The sequence below is a fragment of the Solea senegalensis genome, linkage group LG4 (genome assembly GCF_019176455.1).
Source record: "Solea senegalensis isolate Sse05_10M linkage group LG4, IFAPA_SoseM_1, whole genome shotgun sequence".
Classification (NCBI taxonomy): Eukaryota; Metazoa; Chordata; class Actinopteri; order Pleuronectiformes; family Soleidae; genus Solea; species Solea senegalensis.
The window spans coordinates 27,056,064-27,083,401 of NC_058024.1; the positions used below are offsets into that span (position 1 = coordinate 27,056,064).

Genomic DNA, 27,338 nt, shown 5'->3' on the forward strand with positions numbered 1-27,338 from the left:
CCTCAGTTAGAGTTGTTCATCCAACTCTTTGCCTCAGTAATAAGAACTGTTTCTTTTTAAAGGCAAAACAAAAGCACTTGATTTATAATGTTTTACAGAAACATTTTAAAGCAACAGAAACTAATAGTTAAAGTGCTTGTAAAGATTGTAGAGTGTTAAAAGAAGTAAAAGTGAAAGTTTAATTACTACAGAAGAGTATTAGGGCCACATGTAAAAAAATGTTTTCAAAGAAAGTAATGAAAAAATCACATTAAAGTCAGAATTCTGAGAAAAATGTCAGATTTAAAATCAGAGATTAAAGTCAGAATCCTGAGCAAGAATTCTGATTTATTTCTCAGAATTACGACTTTAATCTCTGAAGTTAATCTCAGAATCGTGATTTTTTTTCCCTCAGAATTACGACTTTAATCTCAGAAATCATGCTGTTTTATTAATTTTTTTGTCTTCCATAAATTACAGGTACATTTAGGGAAAAAAAGAATAATACATTTGAAATGAAACCTTATTAAGCCCTTTGTTTGTCACTCACAGTTACTGTAGCTTCTACTTCAGTTAGCGGTAGTTACATCAGATGGTTTAATCCACTCTTGTGCTGTTTTATGTTGAACTAAAACAGGTTTTTAAGATTGAGGTTTGAACTTTTCCTCCCAGGTTTAAACGGATTATTGGATCAAAAGTGTTAGTCTGACTTATATGTTAATATGAGGGATTTTAAATGTAACTTGTGTCATATATATAACTCAGTCATGATGATTGTACACGTGTGTTCTAACATATGCTCGATTTTGGCTTCTACATTTTTATCTGGAACATCACAGACCTTCCTTTTTTCTTTTTTTTTTACTATTCTCACTGAATACGCTGTGTGAAATCCAAACCATGAAGCTTTTACAGGCTCGGTGTTTTACCTGATAGACATCACAGGTCCTGGTTCTTACATGCATACAAATTCACCCATTTCACCTGTGTTTTTGTAAAGGTGTCGACGTTGCTTATTTTCTCTAATGAGTTGTACATGAGCCACATTCCACCGTGGCTTGTTCTTGGTTTAGTTTTTTTTCTTATGTAAAACATGCATTTTCGTTGGATTGGGAACATTATACATTCCCCCCTGGGACCTGGTCTCTGTAGTTCTCTCTGTGGTTGTTTATGTTAAGTCCTAAAAAGTATTTACAGAAAATGGATGAATGAATGGATGAAGACTAATAATAAGTGCTTTGTGGTTTTTTCTTTTTCTTTTTGTTCCACCCCCTTGCTCTGCAGCTTGGCACTTTCAGGTCTCCAGAGGGGGAGTTTTTTGTGGAGCCCCTGCAAACTTATCAAGGAGAACACTATGAAGAGGAACACACAAAACCTCATGTTGTTTACAAGAAGAGTGCACCCAAGAAACAAACCCCCGGGGAGGAGATCTCTGCTTGTGACACTTCAGGTATGGATTATAACATCGTGTATATACACTCTCTGCTCACGTCATTTGGTGTTATGTGTAGAGCAGGTCGACCTATAGTGGATTTAGAAAGACAGAAATCCCAAAAAACATCAGAAATTGAAAAAAGAGATGCTTGTCTAACACTAATACATTGTCCTTAGTGTTAGTCATGCATCGTTTTCCACAAGATGGCAGCAGGAGCAAGCATTTCTTCAGTGCAGTGATTCCCAAAGACTGGGTCGGGAACCACACATGGGTCACGGGAGAGTTTTATTGGGTCCCTTAAGAAATAAGCAGAATTTCCCCAAACCTTTAGTTATGTTTTATATGTGTATTAGTTTTAAATAATTAACCAAACATCTCTAACAAAATGATATCCAGTGTCTGTAAATAAGTCGCTACATTAATTGGCAAAAATTGGTTTAGTGGGCTGCTTGTGTGTTTGTGGAAGTTATGACGTTTCTGAGGGTCATTGAATGCACCTCATAGCTGCTCCTTTAAGCTCAACACACTGTGGCAAATATAGCCAATGACCCTAAACGCATGCTATAGTCAGGCATCAAAGCCAATGGTTGTTAGTGACTGGTTGTAAAATATTCATCCATCCTCCCCGCTATTCAATTGAACCATTTACTAGGTTAAAAGAATAGAAGGTTGTCGTATAATATGTACCTAATAAAGTGGCAGATTCTGTCCTCTGCTGCTGTAACTCATCTGCTTCTGTGTTTGATGGCTATTTAAGTTACTTTTGCCATTTCAAACCAGTCTGGTCATTCTCCACTGACAAGAAACATAGAGAATATTCACATTTAGGAAGTAAGAAATTAGGAGAACGTGTGTTTGTTTGATGAAAACCTCCAACAGATTAGTCTGTTTTCAAAATGATTGCCAGCGTTTGTGTGATAATCCCAGTCTTTCAGCACATTTGGAATTACCCAGACCTGCTTTTCTTACACCAACAACCATCCTGGTTATTAGGTGTACCTGATAAAGTGGCTGCTGATTTTAGAACATGTCATGCGCCGAGTTGTGCGTCTGTTGTGTGCTTGTGCCTCTTGAAGTGACCCTTTAAATGAGTTCCCACAGACGTAGGCAGACGTCATCGTTGCATCACTCCAGAGTCTCCGCTATCAGTTTGAACAGGAACAGATTATGTAATAGCAGCTGAGCTTATTGAGCTATTAAAGTAATTGTTCCCTGCTACTGTACAGAACAGTTTGTAGCTTATCTGGTGCTTTTGCACGGGTCAGGGTTCTGAGGATTTTCAAAGAAAGGAGAGGAAAATAAGGAGAAACACAGAGAAGGAAGAATTATTTACTGTAAATCATAGAAACATTTGGACAAAAAACTCAATTATGTTTATTGAATAGTAAAATATCATTAATCATGAAAGTCATCTGAAGTAACTACTATAATTTACTATATTATATCATTTTTTTGATACGTTTATGAGTTGATTGTTGCATAAAATGTTAGAAAATGATCAAAAAGAACAATAATAATAATAACAGTTATTTGTGCTGTATTTAAAAAAAAATAAAATATAAGGAATGATCATGAAAAGTGACAAACGATGAAGTTGTAGAAACTAAATTGATTTGTGGTTTTAAATGTTTTTATTGGCCTAAAACAAAAAACAATAAAAGTAACAGAAATATGAAGAGGCAAAACAGTATATCAACAGATACTGAATCTAAGATTTTTATTGGTGAATTAGAACAAAATCCAAGGTTGAAGGTCAAAATAATTCAGAAGTTTCAGTTTGAAAGGAGTCGTTCAAGTCATCGTAAATGTGTGATTATCAACGTGAAATGTTGATGAGAAACAGTCACAACTGCAGCTCGGTCGTTTTCCGAACTCTCGCGCAGGACAAAAAACAACAAAAAACCTCATCCTGGACGCTGTTCGGCCTCGTATCGTCACATCTGAGTTTACGGGCTGAACTTCCTGTTGACTCTTGCTCTTCCTCTGCCTTCAGCGATAAGGACGTTTAAGGCAGACCCACAGCCGTGAACGTGACAACGTAAATTTGAAGCGATGCTGACGTGAAACTGTTAAATAGTTTTTAGAGCATCGCTGGTGGTCCTCACAATGCTTTCTACATTTCTTGAAATAAAAAAACAGAAAAGAAAAGGGAAAAAAGAGTGGCGTTAAGCACTTTATGATTAAAATCAGACTTAATTCCCCTCAGTGTTGAGGAGTTCTGCTGCCCAGTTGTTGCACTGCCTTCCTTTGGTATGTGTGCTTTTTTTTATGGCTAAGCACCAGGTTTACCTAGTCTGAACTCTTTGCCCCCTTTTCTTCTCAATGAGGAGGGGAAAAAAAAGAAAGAGAGAGAGAGAGAGAGAAGGGAGGGGGAAAAATAAAAAGCCTCTGTGTTCATTTGTCAATCCTCTCTTTGAGCAACAATAAACAAAAGATAGAAGGAGGCAACAGCGTTATATTAACAGAACCGGCTGGAAGACAAGTCACTTCATGCATCCTCCCGTCTTTTTGAAGCCATAAACCACATGTTTAGTTTGCCTGTAAACACTTCCTCGCGACAATCACGGGATCGTATCGCGTTTGTCAATGTGCATTGTTGTATATTTACACGTACTCCCGTCCCTCTGACGTCTCTGTCTCTCTGTCTCTCTGTCGCTGCAGGACACAAACACAGACAGAAGAGGCACACGCTGCAGAGAAGGCCCGCAGCCGCCGTGACCACCGGGTCCACTGCTGCCCCTGTGGTCAGCGCCGGTATGTTCGGCGATGTGGAGTCGCTGAGTTCCCGTCTGGCCAGCGGTGATTTACTGGGATCACAGAGCAGTGGCGGCGGTGCCAGCGCTCCACCTTCAAACGGCAGCAGCGGCGACTCGGGACCTCACAGGAGATCAAAACGCTTCCTCTCCTACCCACGCTTTGTGGAGGTCATGCTGGTGGCCGACAACAAAATGGTGGAGCATCACGGAGGCAACCTGCAGCACTACATCCTCACACTGATGTCCATAGTAAGTTCTGCTCTTTTATCCATTACTTTCAATGGAAAGTAGCTGAAGAAAACAGGTGTCGCCAGAATTCTGGGAAGTATCAGAATCGGAAAATAGCCGGAAAAATGCAGACTCTGCCTCTCAGGTGACCCTCCCTAATGACCCGGTCACATCTTGTCATCTTCACCGCTCCCACATGTTGGGAGGGGTGGGTGTTCTGTAGCCCGGCTAGTTCAGCCGGTAGAGCATGAGATGATGATCTCAGGGTCGTGGGTTCGAGCCCCGCGTTGGGTGATGGTAGTTCAATCGTAGACTCTTGCAACGTAAAGGTTGTGGCTTTGTTTCCCAGGTCTGCTAGTCTACATACCTTGGTCAAAAACCTCAAGTCATTTCTCCTGACGACTGTGCCGGTAGCGTGTGGATGGGTTTAGTAGATGAGTGATGGAAGAATGTGCTGCACATGCGTGAGTGTAGTGTTAGTCCAGTTGTCCCTCGACTAACTACTGAAGAAGTTTCTGACCTGGCTAACTGAGAACCTTCACCGAATCTTTCAAAATTGCAATGTTCTATTCTCGTGTAATCTTTGGCTAAAACCTCTAGAGTTGATGCAAATATCTATGACAAAAAACAACAATCGAAGACAACTTTTTCCAGTAAATTCTCATTAATTCCCCTAATCCCCATGGAAAGTATCCAATTTGGGATAATCCGCATGGACATTTTGCGGAAAGTTTCCATTTTCGATTGTCGTGGGTTTGAGACCCACCCTGGGCGAGTACAGTTTTTGGGGGGATGGTAGAGTGAGTAGTCTTCCAACTTAAAGTTTTGGGTCTGGGGGTGGAGTGGCTCAGTGGTTAAGACCGTATCCTGTGTGCGAAAGACATCATAGTCGCAATGGTCGCAAGTTCGATTCCACCCCTAGCTGATTGTACTCAATTAAATTGTAAGTCGCTTTGGATAAAAGCGTCTGCTAAATGACATGTAATGTAAAATGTAATGATTCCCATGGCTGCTAGTCTATGACAGGGTGAGTGTATGAGTGAATGGGTGAATATTTAAGCAATCAGCAAACACAGTCCTCGTTAGTATAGTGGACAGTATCTCCGCCTGTCACGCGGAAGACCGGGGTTCGATTCCCCGACGGGGAGTGCAGTGTTTTTCTGCATAACAAAGAACAGTAAGGTAGTACACAGGTGTCTAACGTTGTACTAAGTCAGACAGAAATTCAGCCAACACTGACCTCACCTGTTAGCTTAACACTTGCCTTAGCTCTTGTTTGTACCCAAATGTTGAAATGCACTAACTAATGCTAAATGTAATAATGGTAATATTATAATCTACTGGAATTTTTCTTGAAAATTTCTATTGATATTTTTTGGAAAATGTAGCCTGGCTGATCTCGGTTAGTAGAGCATTGGACTCTTAATCTCAGGGTCGTGGGTTCGAGCACCACGTTGGGTACGTAGACCTTTTGGGGTGATGGTTGAGTGAGTCATCTTTCAACTTAAAGGTTGCGGGTTTGATTCCCAGGTCTGCTAGTTTACATACCTTGGGCAGCGTGTGAATGGGTTTAGAAGATGAGTGACAATGTTTTCGTTTACTACGATTTCAGGGACGAGATTCCAGGGATTTGGGATCTCACAGAAACTCTCATGATTCAAGAATATAAACAGACATGGAGGTGGACTGCCGGCATCGTCAGTTGTGCATGCGATGTTTTGGGCTGAGAAATCATGGCTGAGGACACAGAATCAACTTGGTTACAATTCTAAACTGAAGTACGGTCAACTCGGTATGGGTTTGGTATTAAACATGCTATGATTTGAAATCAGGAAGACAAGATGTGTCTGTTAACTCCAGTATCATCAGCCTGAAACACCCACGATGACGGGACTTTGGCCTGAGTTTGAGTCTTCTGAGCCATCCTGCGAGTCCTCCAGCTGAAAGTATTGAAACAATATTTGCGGTTTTGCTCGCTCTTTTAATCAAAATGTCTCTTAATTAGCGTGTAATTAAATCTGAGACGTTTCCATGACATCAGCTCCAGTAAACACAGTCACAAACGTCTTAGATCTCCAAACGTCCATCTGCGACTGATTAAAAAAGAAAAATGACCTGTATAAATAAGAATCATCAATTTTTCCTGATTGCTCAGAGATTGAGACGCATGTAAGAGTCCAGGTTGTTGGCGTCTGAGTGTTTTGTCTGCGTCGATGTCCCTGCACATACATAATGTATGTACCTGTTCTGCACGGCGGCTCGCGTTGTAGTTTAGCTCTCGGAGGGGAAAGGGGTCAGCCTAGGGCAGAGGTAAACACCGCTTTCAAACGGTTGGGTTGGGGAGAGAAGAGAGGGCAGCTGGAGGGAGAGCCTGTCTGACAGCATGATGAATGTTTAAAACCAAAAAATAAGCTCAGGTATGTCACATAGACCACATACTCGCCGCCACTTCAAATAAAGGCTTTCCTCAGCCTTCTGGGGCAAACAGTCCTCAGAGGGGAGGCCGAGGTGACCTATATTCTGCTCCTGGCAGAGGCTGCCTTCTCCGCAGGGACCTGGGGGCCGTTATCAGCTTCACTCTCTCCAATCAAGCACATTTTTCCCAGCACTCGCTTTAAAACTGCAGGGAAGTCATTCATGATTAGAAAAAAAAACAAAAAACCCACACACACATCCTGTGTGTCATATTTCATCTGGATTAAGTTCTTCTTATGTGTGTGTGTTACATCATAAAAGTAGCATTATGTTCAAGTCTCACCCAAGGGTTCGGGAAAAACAAGTTTTTACGTGAAGGAAACTCTTGTTGAACTTTGATCACAGACTCTGCACGGGGTTCCCACGGGTCCTTGAAATCCTTGAAAGTTTTGGATTTGAAACATTTTGAAAATCGCCCTAAATAGACATGGGTCATTGAAAGTGCTTTTGACTTGTGCAGGAAAGAGGCGGAGTTGACATTTCTCCTGACATGGATGTTCATGGGTCCTTGAAATCCTCGAGTTGAAAAAAAAATGTCAAGGCCCTTGAAAGTTAGTTGAAAATTGCTCTTAAAAGACATGGGTCATTGAAAGTGCTTGAACGTTCGTGAATTTAAAAACATTTTTTTCAGTGTCCAGTGACACACTAGACGGTCACGTGACATTCTTTATATAAAAGTACAAAATAAAACACCAGACAAGACACAACGAAGGACAGAATCTACAAAGTCAAACGACCTTGACAGATGTAGAACAAATAAATCCAAAATCAAACTGTATAAGCTTCAAACGTCCAAATGTAAACATTGACGTATAACCAAAAATGACCATAAATGACATTGACTGCATGTTTCTTTTACCCAGGTCTCTTCCATCTACAAGGACCCCAGCATTGGAAACCTGATTAACATTGTGATCGTGAAGTTAGTCATAATAAACGACGAGCTGGTAAGAGAACGAGAAACTTATCACTCACAATGACTCCTCTTATGACTTTTCTAAGTGTGTGTGTTTCTCTTTTCATGTTTCATTTTTTTTTTAGGACGGTCCAGCCATTTCATTTAATGCACAGACCACTTTAAAGAACTTCTGCATTTGGCAGCAGAGCCAGAACACTGTGGACGACAACCACCACTCCCACCATGACACGGCCATCCTCATCACCAGGTACCAGATTCATTCAGAAATATTGTATTTTATTGTTTGAAAACACGCTTGTTCTTTGCTCCGTGATTTGTCAGATTATAAACGTTACATATTTACAATTATTTTGTCGGATGTCGACGTGGAAAACGGGGTACGAATTCCAGACGGACAGCGACTCCAAGCCCATGACGACTTCCGGTCCATTGAGCTGTCGCTCCAAAACTCAGTAGCCAATCAGCAGGCAGCTTCCTAAGGCCCGCCCACAAACAAACAAAGAACAAGTGAGGGAGTGCAAAGAACAAGTGTATTTTCAAATGATAAAATACAACATTTTTGACCATCTGCCTAGACAGGTTGGGGTGAAAGGAAAAATGGAGGACAGAGAGGTGGGGGACAGAAAAGACAAGAGAGAGATGAGGTAGAGACGGACATAGTTGCGCTCACAATCCAATCCATGCAGAATCTATTTATAGAGAAGATATACAGACATTTAATGTACCCAAATATTGCGGTTTGCGCCCTAAAACCGAACCGTGGCTCGTGTATTGAACGTACACTACAATACAGTACTTCATTTAAAACTATGTTATTTATAGAAATTCTTGTGTTTTTTTAACTGGGTTGGCTCATCTTTAAAGATCTGTGTTTTCATCACAGACAGGACATCTGCAGAGCGCGAGACAAATGTGACACCTTAGGTAAGTGGATTTATTTTAATTCTGTAGAAAACAGCGTTGATGTTATTGAGGGAGTGTTTTTTTTGGTTTCAGGTCTTGCAGAGTTGGGCACAGTGTGTGATCCGTACAGAAGCTGCAGCATCAGCGAGGACAACGGACTCAGCACCGCGTTCACCATCGCCCATGAACTTGGTCATGTGTAAGTGTTTCCACGGACTCTCATTGTCGTCTGTCACTGTGTGACTACAGTAAAGATCAAAGAATCTTTCATATTTGGAGGAAAAAACACTTAATATTTGATACTTTTGTTAGCACACGTTTGACCACACGTCTCACCTATCATTCCTTTGGTGATAGAAGGAGGAAAAAGCCACTATAATACATGTCAAGCCACTTGTTGTTGACCGTTGACCTTGTCAGGAACCAGCTTGAAACGCTCAACAAAAGGCTGACTTAATAAAATCTATGTCTGCTTCTTTATTTCATCATTTGTTTGCTTTTTTTCTGTCTGGAAACTTAAATTTGTAAAGTGTTCAGTTGCTGCACCAAAGTCCATTGAGAAAATCAGCGATTTTAGCTCACTGCAACACAGGAGCTGCTTGTCTACGGTTGCCTTGTTTGGTCAGTTAATGTCATTGAGGTCATTTAAAATAAAGGATTTCAAACACAGACGTTACAAAATAACACAGTAGAAGTTTATAATGGAGTGGATCAAAAAATCCTGTGTGCTGTGGTGTAAAATGGCTGATTTTCTCTATGGGCTTTGGTGTGGGAGAGTTTGCACTTTACAAATGGATATATACTTCATGTTTTCAAGGAGCAATATTCTTATGATATTGTGGGTATAGATTTTATGATTTTAAGTGGCTAAAGTCTGTACTCTGGTGTCTCTGGTATCTCTTAAAACCTGAAGCATGTTTTCTTTTTCTTTGCTTTCCCTGCTAGGTTCAACATGCCTCATGACGACAGTAACAAGTGTAGGGAGGACGGAGTTAAGATTCAGCAACACGTGATGGCTCCCACGCTCAACTACAACACAAACCCTTGGATGTGGTCCAAGTGTAGCAGGAAGTACATCACAGAGTTCCTCGAGTATGTCACAGTCTCCTCCTCCTCCTCCTCCTCTTCTTCTTCTTTCCACTGTTGTTGTTGTAAACAGGCACGGTGAAGACATAACGTAGAGGATTATCATCCGTTGTTTTCAGTCAGAATTTTGACTTTAATCTCAGAATTGTGAGAACAAAAAAACAAAAAAAACCTTTTTCTCACAATTCTCAGATTAAATGTGACTTTTTTTTTGAGAAAATAAGACTTTAATCTTAAAGATATTTTCCACATTAAGGCCGTAAGTCTCCTACTTGATCAGCATAGTGATGATTAGACATGATATCACACAGACACAAACACACAGAGTGGAGGTCATGCTATCTGTCTGTAGGTTTTACTCTTTAAATGTAAATCAACCTTCATCCACACAACGACGTTTCATTACAGTTGTTGTGGATGTGTTTTCTATGACACAGGCTACAAGCGGAAACTATTAGTCAGTGTTTAAATGCAGTTTTTCCTTCACATAGTGAAATTATAGCTGATAAGAAACAGTCAGGAAGTCAACGTGAATCATTTTTTTCAATCCAGACTAAAACACAGCCATGAAGTTTTCAAACAAAGTTATTTTAAACTTGATCTCGTGGCGGGGTAATGTGGACTGCAGGCGAAACCTGAGCTGAATTAGTGTTTCTTCTTTTGTTTTTTAAAATGAAAACAAAGTAGTGTGGATGTAGCCTGATGGCTTGTACTCAATTTAGAAAATGAGTTTGTGTGGATGAAGCCTAAGTCTGTTTTCTCTCAGAAGCTCATTTATCAATGAAGAAAACCCAGGAAACCACGTCTTATTCCTTTATCACCCGACCGTACACCACCTAGTGTTGGACGCACACACAGAAAACACTTGTGTCGCTGTGATACAAGTAAACAGACACAGAGAGAGAGAGCGGTGTGCGTACAGTAGAGGCTCTACAGCAGATATGTGGAGACAAATCACCTCTACGGCTGAACTGAGTGTGTTTCTTCTGTCTGTGTCTCTTCTGTTTTCTCCTCTCCCCTCCCCTTGTTTTATTTAAGTGGTTTTGATTTTTATTTCTTAATAGCACAGGATATGGCGAGTGCTTGCTCGACGAGCCCGTCTCTGGGCCGTACAGTCTCCCGCAGCAGCTGCCCGGACGGATATACAGTGTCAATAAACAGTGTGAATTGATATTTGGGCCGGGGACGCAGGTGTGCCCTTATATGGTGAGTGCTAAGCTCAACTGTCGTGTTGCTCGTGTGGGTCTGTGAGGGAGGGGCGGGGTCTGTGGTGTTATGTGCCTGCAGCTACATTTAAAGGTCCAGTCTGACATTTATTAGCAGAACCCTTAATATTACCTAATCATCAGGAGGAGGAGGAGAATTTTCACAAGGCAAACAACACTTTTTAAGAAGCAAATAAAATATGGATTTAATCATTCAAAATTATTATTAGTATTTTGTATATACAATAAAATACGATATTTTCTAGGGGTTGAATAGATATTTAATTTGCTTCTTAAAAAGTGTTGACACAAATCTAATTCCATACACAAGGGCCTTTCTTTTTTCTTCTTTTGTCGTCCTGTGTTCTATTTACATATAAACTCAGAGTGATGGCACCTCCGAGTTCACCGTGTTCCAGTTGAGAAGTCGGAAAAAAATGCAAACTTATCTCGAGCTAGCCATTGTTGGCAATAGCAGTCACTAACAACGCTCTATGAACACAAACATGTGTAACAACATGTGTACGTTGACTTTGTGTGCGACTGATTTACTGTGAAACAAATACAGCAGAAGTGCGATTAACGGTAATAGTGGCAGCCATCTTGGAATCCTGATCTCAGGATTTGTGAGGGCGTTGACAAAAAGCACGAAAAAAGAATCCCGATGTGTTACGATATTGCGTATTACGTTAAATTTAAATTGCAGGGTGAAAGTGTCTGACTCCACATAAACAGATTATTTTTTACAGTTTTTGTGACATCATCAGTGGGTTAGATTCTTACCAAACTTGAACGCGAACAACAAAATTGAGATTGATGTGTCTAAAAACTGTTGCTAACAGAAGGACAAACGTACGCCGATGAAAATCAAAAGTAAGGATGAGAAAAATGGCAAAACGAGTCCAGTTGTAGAGAACAGGAGGCGACACATGTGTGGTGGTGTTTTTGCAGTTACCATGGCAGCCCTCGCTTAACAATATTGGATGGAAATTGGAAACACGAGTAAATGTCCATTTTCTTTCACATAGATTTGTGAAAATCTGCTTAAAATCTGCTTAAAATATCGTTATACAAGCCTGGTCACGTAGGACTTCATGTCACGTCATATTTTGATAAGGTGTGATATAATGATTGTCTGCCAATTTGAGTCCATGATTCTGATTTTTATTTTTTATCTGGAATTAACTGGAGTTTATCTGGAGTTAACACTGTGTGTGTGTGTGTGTGTTGTAGACTCAGTGTCGCAGACTGTGGTGCACCAGTCCAGAAGGCGCCCAGCAGGGATGCAGGACCCAACACATGCCATGGGCAGACGGCACAGACTGCGCTCCTGGAAGGGTGAGTGTCGCGTGGAAATGCTAAAGATGCTAAAACGCAAGTGTTTCAGGAAAAACAGATTTTAAAAAACGCTGATTTTTCTTTTTTTTTTATTTTACAACCTCAATTTTCCAGCCATAAAAAACTCTTTAATGGTGAGATAAAATGGTAAAAAATATTGGTAAGATATCACAGACTTTAGTGCCTCATTCAAAAACATGCTCTCTCCCATTAAAGGGAACGTTAAAGGATTTTTCAACCCTGGGTTCATATGTTTGTATGTGATTAGCACTTACTGTAACTTTAAACGTTGGTCCAGTACCTCGGTCTGGACCGGCAGCCGGGTCGTTAACGATGTTCGTATTTCCACTAAAAGTCTTTGTTCTCTATATATGAGGAATAGGAAAATACGGCGATAAAAACAAACTATACGTAAATGTTTGTTTGATGATTGATTTGGTGATATGTCGTCATCCTTTCTTTCTGGCGTTGCTCAAATGAATGAGGTTTAAACTTGTGGTAAACTAGTGACCTGACCCAAAGAAGAGGGAGTTTACAGCGGGATAACGGTGGAGAAAAGCTACTTTAAGAGGCGCTCCATCCACTTTATGACCTTTGACCTCTATGTTGTGAATAAACAGAAAATCCCGCACTTTTCACTTTGATGTTTTTTAGTTTTCTTCACTTTGACAGATATCGTGACGTATCGCTGTCTCGCGATATATTGATCATCACAGAATCGATGTAGTGCGATATTATTGGCATCGTGGACCGTGTATCGTGAATAAAGTGTCGAATATAACAAGATAAACAAACCAAATCAAAAGTACTCTAACATACAATATAGTTCAGGCAATCTGATGAAAACCAACTACATCAATGTTTAAAATCCGTCGCAGTTCAAAGTTCACTTTTTCTTTTCGTTTTTATGAACAAAAAGGGGAAAAAAGGAAAACGTATCTTTCTGCACAATTATTGCTACTTTAAAAATGAATCGTCACTTTGACTCAACAACACATAAGAAGCCTGATATGTGACCTATAAACACACACACCCCCAGGATGTCCATATAAGGATTTGTTTATTATAACCACGGCAAATGACCATGGGTGCACCTGTGAGGGTTAAGAATTCATTCACTGACAGGGTTGAAAAATTCCCATTTAAAATGGAGAAAACTTGTTTTTTTAGCTCTAGGACTAATAAAAGAGAATTGTGTCGGCTTCTTAACACTTCACAGGACACACGCCACATTTTCTGCATTAAAATCACAGTTTGATGTTTCTCGTCGTGTGATCTGACCGTCGTCCTTCGCTCTGTTTTTGATCTTTCACTCGCTTTGACTCGTGAGCAAGAAAATTGTCCACAGGCCTTTTTTTATTGGAAGGCAAAAAAATGACACAGTGACAAAAAAGAAGAGTTTCCCATCAATCAAATCACCACTGACAGTTGTCAGCTTTAATAAAAGTGCCACCGTCTCGGAGCTGCCTTTAATTGCGACGTTCTCGCCCGCAAACCCCCGCGTTTCCTGCCACTAAAAACAGCCACATGTTGATGTTCAGGCCTCCTAATCTGGAGTCTGTCTGTCGAACAGTGTAAGATTATCCGCCGTTATGAGCCGAGATGTATTTATTGAGCGTGTCGGTGACGTTTTCCTGTCTCGTGTCCAGCCAGACGCAGCTATGAAACGTCTTTTTCAGTTACTCTGCTTTTTTTTATTTTTCTTTCCACTGCATAATTTATCCCAGATTAGCATCAAAGCGTTGCGAGAGCAGATAGATGTGTTGCCAATTTTATGGATGAGATTTCATGCGTTTTCTCTCTGTCTGTCTGTCTGTCTGTCTCTCTGTCTGTCTGTCTGTCATTCCCCCTTTCACTCTTGCACTACAGCACTGCAAACACGGCGTGTGCATCATCAAAGAGCAGGACACGGCACCTGTGGAGGGGGCGTGGGGAGTCTGGAGCCCGTTCGGTACCTGCTCACGGACGTGCGGCGGAGGCATCAAGATCGCCGAGCGCGAGTGCAACCGACCTGTGTGCAGCCCCCTCGCCCAGCGGACCTTGTCTCCGTCGTAGCTGCCAAAGTCAATGTTCCATAGATCAAACTTCCATGAAGGGAATTCTTAGCATAGTTGAAGTTCAGCGAGACGCTCTCTCAGATGCCGTCGTTTCCTGATAAACACACAGATATCGCTGAGTTTCCTTGACTGAGTGGCGACATTGAAAAGTCTCTTACCTCCTAATCCACTGGTTTAAGAGGCCGTAGAGACGAAAATACTCTAAGTATTTATTTCGAATTTAAATGCTAATATTTTTTGCCTCTAATAGTTGTATATTTTGAGGTTGGGGTCCAATGTTACATTACATTACATGTCATTTAGCAGACGCTTTTATCCAAAGCGACTTACAATGGAATTGAGTACATCAGCCAGGGGTGGATTCGAACTTGCGACCATGATGTCTTTTGCACACAGGGTACCAGTCTTAACCACTGAGCCACTCCCCCCCAATGTCTCATTCGGTCCAAGCTTCGTCCACACGACGCTGTTTTCATTTAAAGATGCTCTCCATACACCTGGGGCCACCTGGGGTTTATCCAGATGAAACAACCAAAATGGAAAATATGTATGTGCTAGCATGTCCAGGTAGCAATGCTAACACCAGCACACGTTGGGACATTGGAAAAGGTTTTGCTTCCTGATTGGTTTTTATCAGCACATGTCTTTGTCTGTAGTTCAGAGATGATTCCTGCAGCTCCTAAATAGACGTGGGTCATTGAAAGTGCTTGAATTTTGTGCAAGAAAGAAGAGAAGTTGACATTAAGTTAAAAGTCTCCATTGTTTGTTATGGCGCCACCTACTGTTTCACGCCCTGCGTTGCTTGATGTACGTGGAATAACTGAACACGCCGGACAAAACGTGGAGTCATAATTACTAGCAGTGTTGTGGACACTGTCCACTGTCTCTCTCTCTTGACGTCGTGCAGAACAATGAGTGAGTAAAGTTGAGACTTATAAGTTGCCCTCCCATCTTAAGCTGTGTCAGCACATTCTATTCCTTGAATTTGGAGGGAATTGGTCCTGGAAAGTCCATGAATTTGATGTCAATCAATGTGTGGGAAACCTGTGTGGCTGTAGCCTTAAAAAAATGTCACTTTAGCTCCCGCCTCCCAAAAATGACCAGGCTATGATTGGTCAGCCAACCCCATGTCATGTGATCACTCACACACTCCTTGAGCCAGAGACTTCCTGTTCAGATCAGTGGCTGATAGTCGGACATGTGACTTGTTAAATATGAAGCTCTAAAGACAAGAAAAGACTAAAATGTGAGTTTGATTTCACTCTCAGGCCCAGGAACGGGGGACAGTATTGCGTCGGACGCCGAATGAAGTTCCGCTCGTGTAACTCTGAGCCCTGCTCCAAGCAGAAGAAGGACTTCAGGGAGGAGCAGTGCGCCGCCTTTGACGGCAGACACTTCAACATCAACGGTCTACCTCCTAATGTTCGCTGGGTGCCCAAGTACAGCGGAAGTGAGTCTCTGTCTGTTGTCTGTAAACGTTCACAAAACAACACACAGAGAATAATAATGAATCGTCTGTGTCTCTCGTCCGTCAGTCTTGATGAAGGACAGGTGTAAGCTGTTCTGCAGGGTGGCAGGCAGCACGGCCTACTATCAGCTCAGGGACCGGGTCATTGATGGCACGCCGTGTGGACCTGATACCAACGACATCTGTGTCCAGGGCCTGTGTAGGGTGAGTTTCCCTTCTTCTTTTGTTGTTTAATGATTTTTAACTTTAACAGCATTTTACATCTCGTCGACATCAGTGGCTCTCAAACCTTTTTGCTCACGGCTCCTGGAACGAAGTGCGAGGAGCCTACTGTTATCCTTCAGATCATTAAAAACTCGTTCATAGCCCCAGGGCTCTGTAGCGCCCCCAGAAGTCATGGTCACGGTCGGATTTGGGGATGAAATTTGGTGAGTGTGTCGGGCTTACTCCAAAGTTTCTTGAGGAATCTTTGGGCGAGAGAAAGTGGCCAAAATTGCATCAAATGCTTTTTTTTTCTATTGTATCTACTGTAAATCGCACAAAGTTGCTCCAATTTTAATCAAACTTGGTACACTTGTTGCTCCCGTGATTCCAAACAAATTTCCAATGCACTTCCATTAGCTCCGCCCACCCAGAAGTCGGACATTTTGGAAAAACAAAAGATGGCTTGTCTACACATTTGAACGGACTCGTCGTAGCATGCTAGCCGCGTCAAACTCGGTTCATATGTTCTAGACAAGTTAATGATTAAAAGTTATTAAAGGATTTTCTCTACGTCAAAAGGCGTGGCTGCAGCGTGCTGAGAAAGTTGACGTCAAAATGGCAGGAAAACTACTTTAAAATTCCTGGTTTTGAAAGCTTTAACGTAAACAGGACTACATGAGATTTCTCACAGTCGTCAGATGTGAGGAGTTGCGTGAGGTGAGGGTAGTAGTTGTACGTAGTTGTACGTAGTTGTACGTAGTTGTACGTAGTTGTTGGTATTTCTTTCATTTTCTACACTCTCGATCATTTACCCTGGTATACCCACCAGAGGAAGCATGCGTACCACTGGTGGTACACGTGCTACAGACAACCACGGCAGAAGACAATCACTGCAACCCTGGACAGCCATGTTCACACGAAATGGCCCTTTGTGACAAAATGGTTGACGTAGCTGTGTCTGAAGGACTTTGATTGACAGGCCACGCAGCTGCTTTTGATGCCTTTTTTTTTGTTTGTTTTTTGTTTAATCGAAAATCTGTAGGTTTTTTTTTTTTCACGAGGCAGGGAATTGCACCGGATGCTTCTGATTTGCTTAAAATAAGCACGGCCTCAACTTGATGCAAATGTCCTCATATCAGTCCTTCACTTGTAGAACTACTACTGTCCACTGTTGGTGCGCGGTGGTTTGCACTGACGGTCGGTGAGCAGGTGGACACGGACCCACAGTGTGAGTCCATTCTTAGTCTTCAGGCGTGGGAACTGCTGCAAATGCTTTCAAAAGCACTTTTTCAATGCTTTGTGTGTTTATGTCCCTAATCCCTGTGACAGATAGGTTTTCAGCTTGAAAGCTTGATTACTAACACACCATGGACATCAGTTTGAAGCAGTGGGTCGCCGCGTGTACACATTGGAGCCACACACAGTGCTTTGGTTAGATTGCGGTTCAGTCCGTTTCCCTTGTGCACGTGGATTCAAATCTGTGCAGTTGTGCTTGAGAGCTCCGCTCTCCATCCTTGATAGAGAATCAAAAATGTCAATTACAAGCAGGAGCAGCCTTGTGCCTTTTTGTTTTTCCAAGGAAATGTATTTCAGATGGGTGTAACACAATAACTGGTTGCGTAACTCTCGCTCAGGGTCAGTGGGTTCAATTCTGTCTTGGAGTAATCAGGATTTCATCAAGGAATAAATGAACAGCCAAGTGAAAGACTTTAGATTTCAACTGAGAAGACACTCCTTTATTTTCTCCCTCTCTTTCCGTCGTTGAGCAGCAGGCCGGCTGCGACCACGTGTTGAACTCTAAAGCCAGGAGGGACAAATGTGGCGTGTGTGGGGGTGACAACTCCTCCTGTAAGACTGTGGCAGGAACCTTCAACACTGTCCGCTATGGTGAGCTTCCTTCAACAATCGACTGGTGAAGCTGTCGTGAGTCTGGTGTATTTATGATTCAAACAAAACCACTCACTCCCTCTCTCTCTCCCTTTCCATTCGAAGGCTATAACGAAGTGGTGCGAATACCCAGCGGTGCTACAAATATAGACGTGCGTCAACACAGCTACTCAGGGAAGCCAGAGGATGACAACTACCTCGGTAAGAGCCGTGTCTAACCCTAACCCTAACCCTTATGCTCGAGCAGGTTGGGCTTGATCTCTGCTGCCACTGAATACGCATTTTATTTCCTGCCTGCTTCAGTCTATGATTTCCGAAGAACACATTTTTCATTTTATTTTCTCGTTCTGCAGCCTTTTTCAACAGGAAACTGAGGTTTGTGGGAAAAAAGTGACTCCCACACCAAAGTGGGACCAAAGTCAGTGCACAGGAGTCGTTGATCCATCATGAAGTTCTAATATGTTCTTTTGTGACTTTGACATTTAAAGTCCCTTGTTCAGATTTAACTGAGTCATGCAAACTTACCAAAAGAGGCCGCAGTAGACCACCTGCTCCTGGTTCCCCACAAGCTAAAACTGAAGTATACTGAAGTACTCTCTAGTAGTAGTAGTTTGGTATGCATAAACATGTTCTGATAATATCTACAATGTGAGCATGCATAGATTTTATTTCATTAGCCTTTTGCTCAGTAGTTAAAGGTGGCTTTGCGTTCCGTACCATCATATGTGTAGTTTTACTTACAAATGGCAGCAGGTGTGTTCTGTAAATATACATCTGTCTACACAAGACAGTGTATAGTATATAGTTGTGTCTTGTTGCCTTGAGCGCGCTAATATTTGAGCTCAAACCATTCCATAAAGGTCAGCATATGTCCTGTCATTATGTCTGTTTAAATAAATACAGTCACCGTCGCAGACTCTCTGTGCAGATGCTCAAGACGCCGAAATGTGTGTTTTCACTTGACATCCTTAATGTTGTGTTCATTTGTGTGTGGACACAGTCATTAGGGGTCCAAACTGGGACCGAATTTACCGGAATGAGGGCCACTGTCCACAGCGTATTAGTGTAATGTGTGAAATGGTGAGGAAAGCAAAGGCAGGAAATTAGCTCCGTAATCGCATTAGGGAGTGAATGAGTGCAGCAAACTGGCTGTGAAAAACAGAACAGGATGCCTCTGGATGGGACCTTTCCTGGAACAGAGGACTCGTTTTCCCCACGGCTGCACGTGCTTTACTGTAAATCAAAAAAAAAAAAAGCCTCTGATTTGTCTGCAAACAATTGTTATTTTTTATGATGCCGAGTTAAAGTGATCGTTTCGACACAAACACAAGACTAACATAATCTAGACTTGCTTGAGTTTATTTACATATTCACATCTTTATCTCACTGTCAGGCATCATTTTTCTGTCTGGAAACTGAGGTTTGTAAACGGCTCACGCTCCTGCACCAAAGTCCATAGAAGAAATCAGCATTCTGCTGATCTGCTGCCTGGTTTTCTAAGTGTGCGTCGTATAGATGTGTCAGAATGAAGCATTCTGAATGATTCCGAATGAAGAGTTAGCCATTTTCTCTATGGGCTTTGGTAAAGGGAGGTTGGGGGGTTTTCCAAAGTGACACAAACTTCAGCTCCCAGTCTGAAACGCTTTTCTAATGGTGATGTATGTATGGTATCATAAACTTAAGCAGGTCAGTGTTAGCATACTACCAAACTCCAAATAATCTGAACTGGGTTAATAGCACTTACCTCTTCACATTTATTCAGTTTATTCAGCGCTCCACTGGAGCACAGTAAAGTCAGCGTTGTGTTGTGTCTCCCCGCAGCCGTATCAAACAGCCGCGGAGAGTTCCTGTTTAACGGAGACTTGGTCGTGAGCATGTTCAAAAGGGAAATCAAAGTGGGAAACGCCGTCATCGAGTACAGCGGCTCTGACCACGTCATCGAGAGGATCAACTGCACCGACCGCATCGAAGAGGAGCTCACTGTCCAGGTGAACGTGGCGTGTTAGCTTAGTTTTTGAAGTGTGGTTGAATGAGGGTTCTCACCAGAGCCGATACGATACTGGTCAAAATGACTTCATCAGACATCGGATAGATAACGATATATAATCTGTAAATCCTGTCCATAGCCTTTTCCTAGCATTTGTGTCACATTTTTGAACCTCTCGCTCCCCCACACCAAAGTCCATTCAGAAAATCTGCAGTTTTACGCCACAGCACACAGGTGTTGTTGGTCCACTGCCGCCTCCATCAGTAACTTCAAATGTCTGTGTTTGAAATCATCTACTCGGATTAACCTCTGTGACACAAACTGACAAAACAAGGCAGCAGCAGACCAGCAGCTCACATGTGCCTGTGAGCTTAAAACGCTGATTTTCTCTATGGGATTTGGTGTGGGGAGAGTGAGCCGTTCACAACCTTCAGTTTCCAGCCAGAAAATGCTGTCTAACAATTAAATAAAGTGCTAAGAAATATTATGAAGATAGTGTAAACTGAAGCAGGTGTCGATTTACACTCGTACAACCGCACCTCAAAGGACCAGAACATTCCCTTTCAGGGCGTGAGAATTCTTCTTTCACTTAAACTTTTGCAGATGTTTATAGTTTGTGGTGTTAAAACACTGCTTGTGTTTCTCGTAGGTGCTGTCTGTGGGGAACCTGTACAACCCAGACGTCAGGTACTCCTTTAACATCCCCATTGAGGACAAACCTCAGCAGTTCTTCTGGGATGCCTATGGGCCCTGGCAGGAGTGCACCCGCCTGTGCCAAGGTGAGGGGGAGGCACGCGGCCTGGGTTGGCAGGGCGAGGTGTCGCATGGGAACCGCTGAGCCCATAAAGACATGACAGCCTGGGTTAGACTTAACATACTCGATGCATAGCTTTAGATGGAGCCGTTAAAGCTGCCACGGCAGGGTGGATGTGTGTGAGTGCAGAGGCGGATTGCAGGTGCACTCGAAAAGTCCCGTTCTATGTCGTGACTCAAACGCTCGCTCAACGTTTTGACACCGACCTGCTTTTAAACAACCAGCAGTGAGTTCACACAGCCGGGTCAACGGCCAGCTATGCAACTGCCGTAGCACCTTTCACCTTTCTCTTGATTTACACGCTTTCTCCGCCAGTCTGGGACACATTAAACTCTCGTAGCTCTGACCTGCAAAACCCAGTAACATGAGCTACTGATAGCCAAACTTTGAGGCACATGATGTTTAAATGTCCTCCTCCCTCCACTGTACAGAAGGTGCTTTGGGATTTAGTGCAGGGTTAAGCTAGCGTGAATCGGTCGACGTAGCTGCTGGTATTCACAGTGAGGATCTGCAGGTGGTGGAGTTAGCGCGATGCATCACAGAGGTGTGACACACAAGTCGAGTCAGTTCTAAACCTGGTTTTGTCTTCACAGGGGAGCGAAAGCGCAAGATTCTCTGCAACAGGGAGTCGGACAGAGTCGTTGTGTCAGACCAGAGGTGTCACGGTACGGCCAGACCCGCCGTCATCACCGAGACCTGCAATACTGAATGTGAACTCAGGTTTGTGTGACTATTTTCACCAGCCGCTCAGTCGGTGACTGGCCTTTTTTTTTTTTATAGTGGAAAGGGATATGAGAGAGAGAGAGAGAGATTGGGTACTAATTATATGTCAGTACCACACCTGAACTGTCCCTTTAACCCATCACTGTGGTTACAGGTGGCACGTGGCCCGCAAGAGTGAGTGCACGGCTCAGTGTGGCCCGGGATATCGCACCCTGGAGCTGTACTGTGCCAAAATGAGCCGCGCAGACGGAAAGACCCAGAAAGTCGACGACCGCTACTGCAGCGGCCAGCGCAAACCGGACGACAAGGAAGGTTGCCATGGAGACTGCAACCCCGGCGGCTGGGAGTACTCGCCTTGGTCAGAGGTAAGATTGTAACATAAGAAGCGCAGGGATGGTTATTTTTGGTGCTGACGCTCAAACGCTTGTGCCTCAGTGCTCCAAGAGCTGCGGAGGCGGAAACCGCCGCCGAGGGGCCGTTTGTCGGAAGGCGGCCGAGGCCGGCGGCGACGAGAGCAAGTGCAGTCAAAGGGACAAGCAGACCGTCCAACCCTGCAATGAATTCCTCTGTCCTCAGTGGAAGACTGGGGACTGGTCTGAGGTCAGTTCTTGAAAGTACTGAAATGATGTTTTTAAATGGGATCGAACTGAAACTGAATCCTTAACCTAAAGCTCCTGAAGTTTCACTAGCGTAGCTGTTATGATTCGGTCGCGATCACTCTGTGTCTCCACAGACACGGAAACAAACAAATGACTACTATACTCCGGAGCCTTTATCAGCTCTTCTGGTTTTTAATGTGACATATTTTTAAGTTGCATTCTAGAGCTTTAAAGCAATGCGACGTTTCTTTGTGTCAGGGAGACAGAAAACCAGCGCTGTGAAAACCGTGTGATTTCAGGGTTAAGATTGTAGCAACTGTCGGACAGAGAGCGAGAGGGGAGTGTTTTAAACACTAAATACCGACACCCACACTTTACTGTACACACAGAATCATCTCCTTTGGTTTTTAACTCTTGTTTATTTTCTTTTACACTTGAGCTGCACAATCAGCGTCTTTGTGTCATATAGTCACAGCTTTGCTCAGTGAAGTCGATCAGGAAGTGAAAACATATGGAAGAGCCATCAGTTCCAGCTCTTCTTAAACACAACATGACGTCCGTTTTTGTAATTCATGTTCAAATTTAGAGGAAATTGGACGATAAATTACAGCTGGTGTTGTCCAACAGGAGCGATTCTGAGATTCTTATGAAGGACATTGCGATAGTGTTGTGCCATTTACACGTATAGCAGCGCTGCGGGGGTGGGCGGGGCCTAGAAGCATTCAAACCGTTTTGCAGGCGTTGACATAAAATGAATCACTTCCTGTGCGCAGTGTGAGACTGTTGCCAGGCAACATGAGATCTAAACACTGCTATACGTTTGAGGGTTCAAGGGTTTCATGTAAGAGGCTTTTGTTTACTCTTTGAAGTGAGGATTCTGTCGAAACGTGCCTTTTTATGTTCATGTGACGTAAGTTTACTTTAAATGATGAATCTCTTGCGTCCACCAGTGCCTGGTGACGTGTGGGAAAGGCTACAAGCACCGGCAGACGTGGTGTCAGTTCGGCGAGGACCGTCTGGACGATCGCTTCTGCAGCTCGTCTAAGCCCGAGTCTGTGCAGACGTGTCAGCAGCAGGAGTGTGCGTCCTGGCAGGTCGGACCCTGGGGACAGGTCAGTCGTCTCTCTGGACACAGTGGACATATATAAAGAAAATATACTGTATGTAAGCCAGAATTCCAAGAATAAAGTCAAACATTCTGCCGTGAAATCTCAGAATTCTGGGGGGAAGAAAACTCTGACTTAAATCTCACAATTTTTATTAATAATAAAAAAAATGACGTTATACACTACATCACTAATTAAACAGCAATTTGATTGAGATGTTTTTGCTTCAAAGGTTAGAATCCTGACTTTAATCTAAGAATTTTTGGATAATTTCACAAATGTTTAAATCCATGAGACAGTGATTCAGAATTCCGATGGAAAAAAAAAAAGTCTGAATAATGAGATTAATGTCAGAATTCTTTTCTTTTGGCTTCATAAATCATCATTCTGACATTAATCTTAGAATTCTGACTTTAATCTAAGAAGTTTATTCTCAGAATTCTGAGGGGGGAAAAAAGGTCATAATTACGACTTAAGTTCAGAATTTTTGAAATCCATGATACAGTGAAAAATAGTCACTGACTTTTTACAGTAAATTACAAATGAAAATGCAATTTGACTGATATTGTTTCTGAATTATTTTGTCTTCAAAAATGAGAATTCTGACTTTAATCTCAGACTTTCAAAGTATTCTCAGAATTTTGATGGAAAAAAATCACTCTCACACTTTTTAAATCAATGACGCAGTGAATAATAATAATTTTCCAAACAATGGCTCAGTCAGATGTCAGATATTCAGCGCTCAGAGGATCAGAGGACGTTCCCGTGTTTAAGGGTAGATTTGAAGTGGTTTAATGAAACGTGTCCAAATGTCAGCTGAAGTCGCCGCCACACAAGTTTGACCTCGTTTCACTGGAGGCAGCGAGGCAGAAGAGAACGCCGCGCAGTCGCCTCTCACTGGACCACAGTGGAAATAAGGACAATGGCGTGTTTGTCAGCTTCACTTGATGATTTTTGGGATAATATTTATTTGCTGGATGTTTGGATCTCAGGTTGTTTGTTTGTGAGTGGAGCGGAGGAGGAGAAATGAAGCCTGGTTTACAGTTGTTTGGTTTGTTTGTGTTTGGAGGTTTTGCTTTCATGTCTCTGAGGAGCTGTCTGTGTCTTTTTGTGTCTCACTTGTTGCTCATGTTTCTTCTTCTTCTTCTTCTTCTTTTTCTTTTTTTCCCTCGCTCTCCTCTTTTGAACCCAGTGCACGACCTCGTGTGGTCCCGGCTACCAGACGAGAGCGGTGAAGTGTGTGGTCGGTTCTTATGGCGCCGTCATGGATGACACCGAATGTAACGCCGCCACTCGACCCACAGACACCCAGGTAAGAAAGACGCCGTCTTACGTCCATCTGTGTCTCTTTGTTTACGCGTCACCGTGACTTTTCCTCAAGTCCCTGTAAAGAAAATGCAGACTTTCTCCTCATGTGTTACAGTATATACTGTATGTTAGAGAAAAAGTAGAAAATCAGCCCTCGGTCGTTGGTGATACCAAAGTTAACTTGAGTTTCTATTGCTAGCAACAAAATCAAATATTGCATCACTATTTGATGCAATATCATGAACTGATTTCCATGACTTCAGAGGACATTGCTTTGATTTACATTCATTTACTGGAGACTTAATCTAACCTTAACCATCATTACTACTGGTCTAATCTCAACCCCGACCTCAGTCTAACCTTAAAAACATGTCTTTACCCTAAAATGTAGTCATTTACATCACAGGAATTGATTTTTGACCCAGAATGTAACTGTGTAAAACACATGTGTGTCTTGTATAGCGCCAAACCATAACATACATTATCTCAAGGCTCTGTACATAGACAACATCAAGGAGAGCAGAGATCAGTTCACACAATGAGCAAACACTAGGCATCAGTGGAGAGAAAAAACTCCCTCTTAACAGAAGAAGAAATCACTGACAGAACCAGAACCTGGCTTTTGGATCCAAAATGGTCACCTTCCTGTAGCGTTTGGGTGTAATTTTATCAGTAAACACACAGAAATGTCTTTCTTCTACATACCTTTCATGGCATGGGTTTTATTTAATATTTTGTATTCATGTATATAATAGGTTCCATGTGTAAATCACAGAAAATATGCTATAAAACAGCATTATTTTATTTATATTTCTACATTAATACTGTATTCAATTTTTAAAATTTGTTCGGATTCTTTGATTAATGAATGAGTGACTGAGCGTGACGTGTGCAGAGCTGCTTCGCGCGCCGCCCATGAGCCAAGTTTGTTGCTCTAAGGTTGGCAGCGTGTGGAATGTGGAGCCTGCTCAGATCCTGTGTGACCTGATTAAAGGCCTCATTCCTGGACACTGGGGGTCAGAGGGCACCAGAGGGCAATGGGGAGATGAGGGAGAAAAGTGGGGTGGATTAGGGATTTGGAGGCGGGGTCTATGACCACGCCAGCGTGGGCATTGGAGCCGTGAATACCACTCCACTGTGACCTGTTATGACAGGGATCAGGACTTTATGCTGAGTGGCTCACGGACACAATCCATAGTTTGAACTGACATGTTCGTGTTGTTTTGATAACGTGGGGGTGAGGGGGAGGGGCTGAAGGGGAAACACGACCGCTCCCAAACGTGGAGCTGAAGGAACATAGATCCATTAATGTTGTTTATGATGTTTGTGTGTTGTAGTGGTCGGAGGATGGATATACAGTAACTATATATTCACTTAATAATGATCTTCCTTCCTCACTCAGGACTGTGAACTGGCTCAGTGTCCCAGCAGCCACCCTGTCCCCCCCGGAACCAAAGTCCCCTCCGACCTGAGTCACAAAACCCAGTGGCGGTTTGGTTCCTGGACTCAGGTTGGTTTTTTTTTCCCACTCTTTGATTCAAACATCAAGTTCAAATACACATTACATGACAAACAACTTGGTTATTTTCTTTTATCACTCTCACTGTTAGTCAGTGTTGTAAATGTAACCAAGTACAAATACTTTGTTACCGTACTGAAGTACCAAATTCACCTTATTTATATTTCTAGCAACTTTTCCTCCATCTCTCCTTGTTACTCGTTACTACCAAATAAAATCAGAAGAAGAAGAGTTGGTATTATGGTCTGTATTCATATATGGCTTTTCTAGTCTTGATGAGCTGCTTTTACACATTCACACACTTCAACATGGGCTTCAGTGTCTTTGCTCAAGGACACCTATAGACGAGCAGAGCCAGAAATTGAACCCACAACCTTCCAGTTGAAAGGCAACTCATCCCACCACTTATCCACCACTTTTACTCCTAAAACTTAAGTACATTTTATATCAGAAAACTAATTTTGATACTTAAGTACAGTAAATGTCATAAACTTTAAGTCATTTTCTGGTATCCTACTTGTACTTTTACTCTAAAAGTATCACATTTAAGAGACTTTATACACAGACTGCTGTTAGTCATGTCAGCTTTAATGCTTGTTGCATACAAATTTAAAATATTTGAGCAAACCCAAACAACCTGGGAGCCACAGAGCACTGAGAGTATTACACAGACCTTAAAACACAAAAACAACATGTTTGCAATTTATATGGAATGATATTCTGAATTAATTGAACAAATTACGAGTTTGAACTTCATTTTTGGAGGTCTGTACAGAGTATTCTTTTCTATTTGACTGATAATTAGGGATTTTGTTAATGACATTAATGACATTTGTTTACAGCTACAATAAATGAGAGTTGTTTCCGTTAATATTGTGTCCATTGATGTAATCTGTAAGCAACAATCCGTGCGTTGTAACACATTTGTAAAGGATATTTGCTAAAAGAAAAAAAAAACACATTTATGATGGAAAATTAATCTATAAATAACAAAAAATGGACTATTTAAATTGATCTGAAGTGGTGGGCCGCAAGAAATAGACTGTAGGTCCCGCAAGCCACAGGTTTTGAACCTCTCAAGGTCAGTGTTATAAACAAACACATGTAAACACACATGCATGTGAACGTACAGTATCCTCACCTGCTCTCTTTCCTCACACCAGTGCACGGCCAGCTGCGGCAAAGGTACAAGGATGCGCTACGTGAGTTGCCGCGACAACCAGGGCGGCGTGGCAGAGGAGGCGGCCTGCGCTCACCTCCCAAAACCTCCCGCCAGAGAAGTGTGCTCAGCAGTGGCCTGTGGACAGTGGAAAGTGCTGGAGTGGACAGTGGTAAGAGAAGT

The 27,338-nt window shown here is 42.4% G+C and overlaps 1 protein-coding gene and 1 non-coding gene across 2 annotated transcripts in view; both read left to right on the top strand.

Annotated features, from left to right (window-relative positions):
- The window catches only part of LOC122768369 (A disintegrin and metalloproteinase with thrombospondin motifs 9-like), a 61,766-nt gene that overhangs the window by 2,576 nt on the left and 31,852 nt on the right, over window positions 1-27,338 (top strand). The window contains exons 3-25 of the mRNA XM_044024309.1: window positions 1,264-1,429; window positions 4,076-4,419; window positions 7,737-7,820; window positions 7,915-8,039; window positions 8,676-8,716; window positions 8,789-8,894; window positions 9,641-9,787; window positions 10,846-10,987; window positions 12,220-12,324; window positions 14,194-14,339; window positions 15,650-15,831; window positions 15,917-16,053; window positions 17,823-17,940; window positions 18,046-18,141; window positions 19,762-19,928; window positions 20,577-20,706; window positions 21,335-21,461; window positions 21,619-21,829; window positions 21,900-22,064; window positions 23,014-23,175; window positions 24,362-24,481; window positions 25,880-25,987; window positions 27,160-27,327. Of these exons, the coding sequence (XP_043880244.1) occupies window positions 1,264-1,429; window positions 4,076-4,419; window positions 7,737-7,820; window positions 7,915-8,039; window positions 8,676-8,716; window positions 8,789-8,894; window positions 9,641-9,787; window positions 10,846-10,987; window positions 12,220-12,324; window positions 14,194-14,339; window positions 15,650-15,831; window positions 15,917-16,053; window positions 17,823-17,940; window positions 18,046-18,141; window positions 19,762-19,928; window positions 20,577-20,706; window positions 21,335-21,461; window positions 21,619-21,829; window positions 21,900-22,064; window positions 23,014-23,175; window positions 24,362-24,481; window positions 25,880-25,987; window positions 27,160-27,327 (3,297 nt within the window). The remainder of the gene's footprint in view (window positions 1-1,263; window positions 1,430-4,075; window positions 4,420-7,736; window positions 7,821-7,914; window positions 8,040-8,675; window positions 8,717-8,788; window positions 8,895-9,640; window positions 9,788-10,845; window positions 10,988-12,219; window positions 12,325-14,193; window positions 14,340-15,649; window positions 15,832-15,916; window positions 16,054-17,822; window positions 17,941-18,045; window positions 18,142-19,761; window positions 19,929-20,576; window positions 20,707-21,334; window positions 21,462-21,618; window positions 21,830-21,899; window positions 22,065-23,013; window positions 23,176-24,361; window positions 24,482-25,879; window positions 25,988-27,159; window positions 27,328-27,338) is intronic.
- trnad-guc lies at window positions 5,475-5,546 on the top strand. The gene has a single exon. It is a non-coding gene; the product is annotated as a tRNA-Asp (tRNA).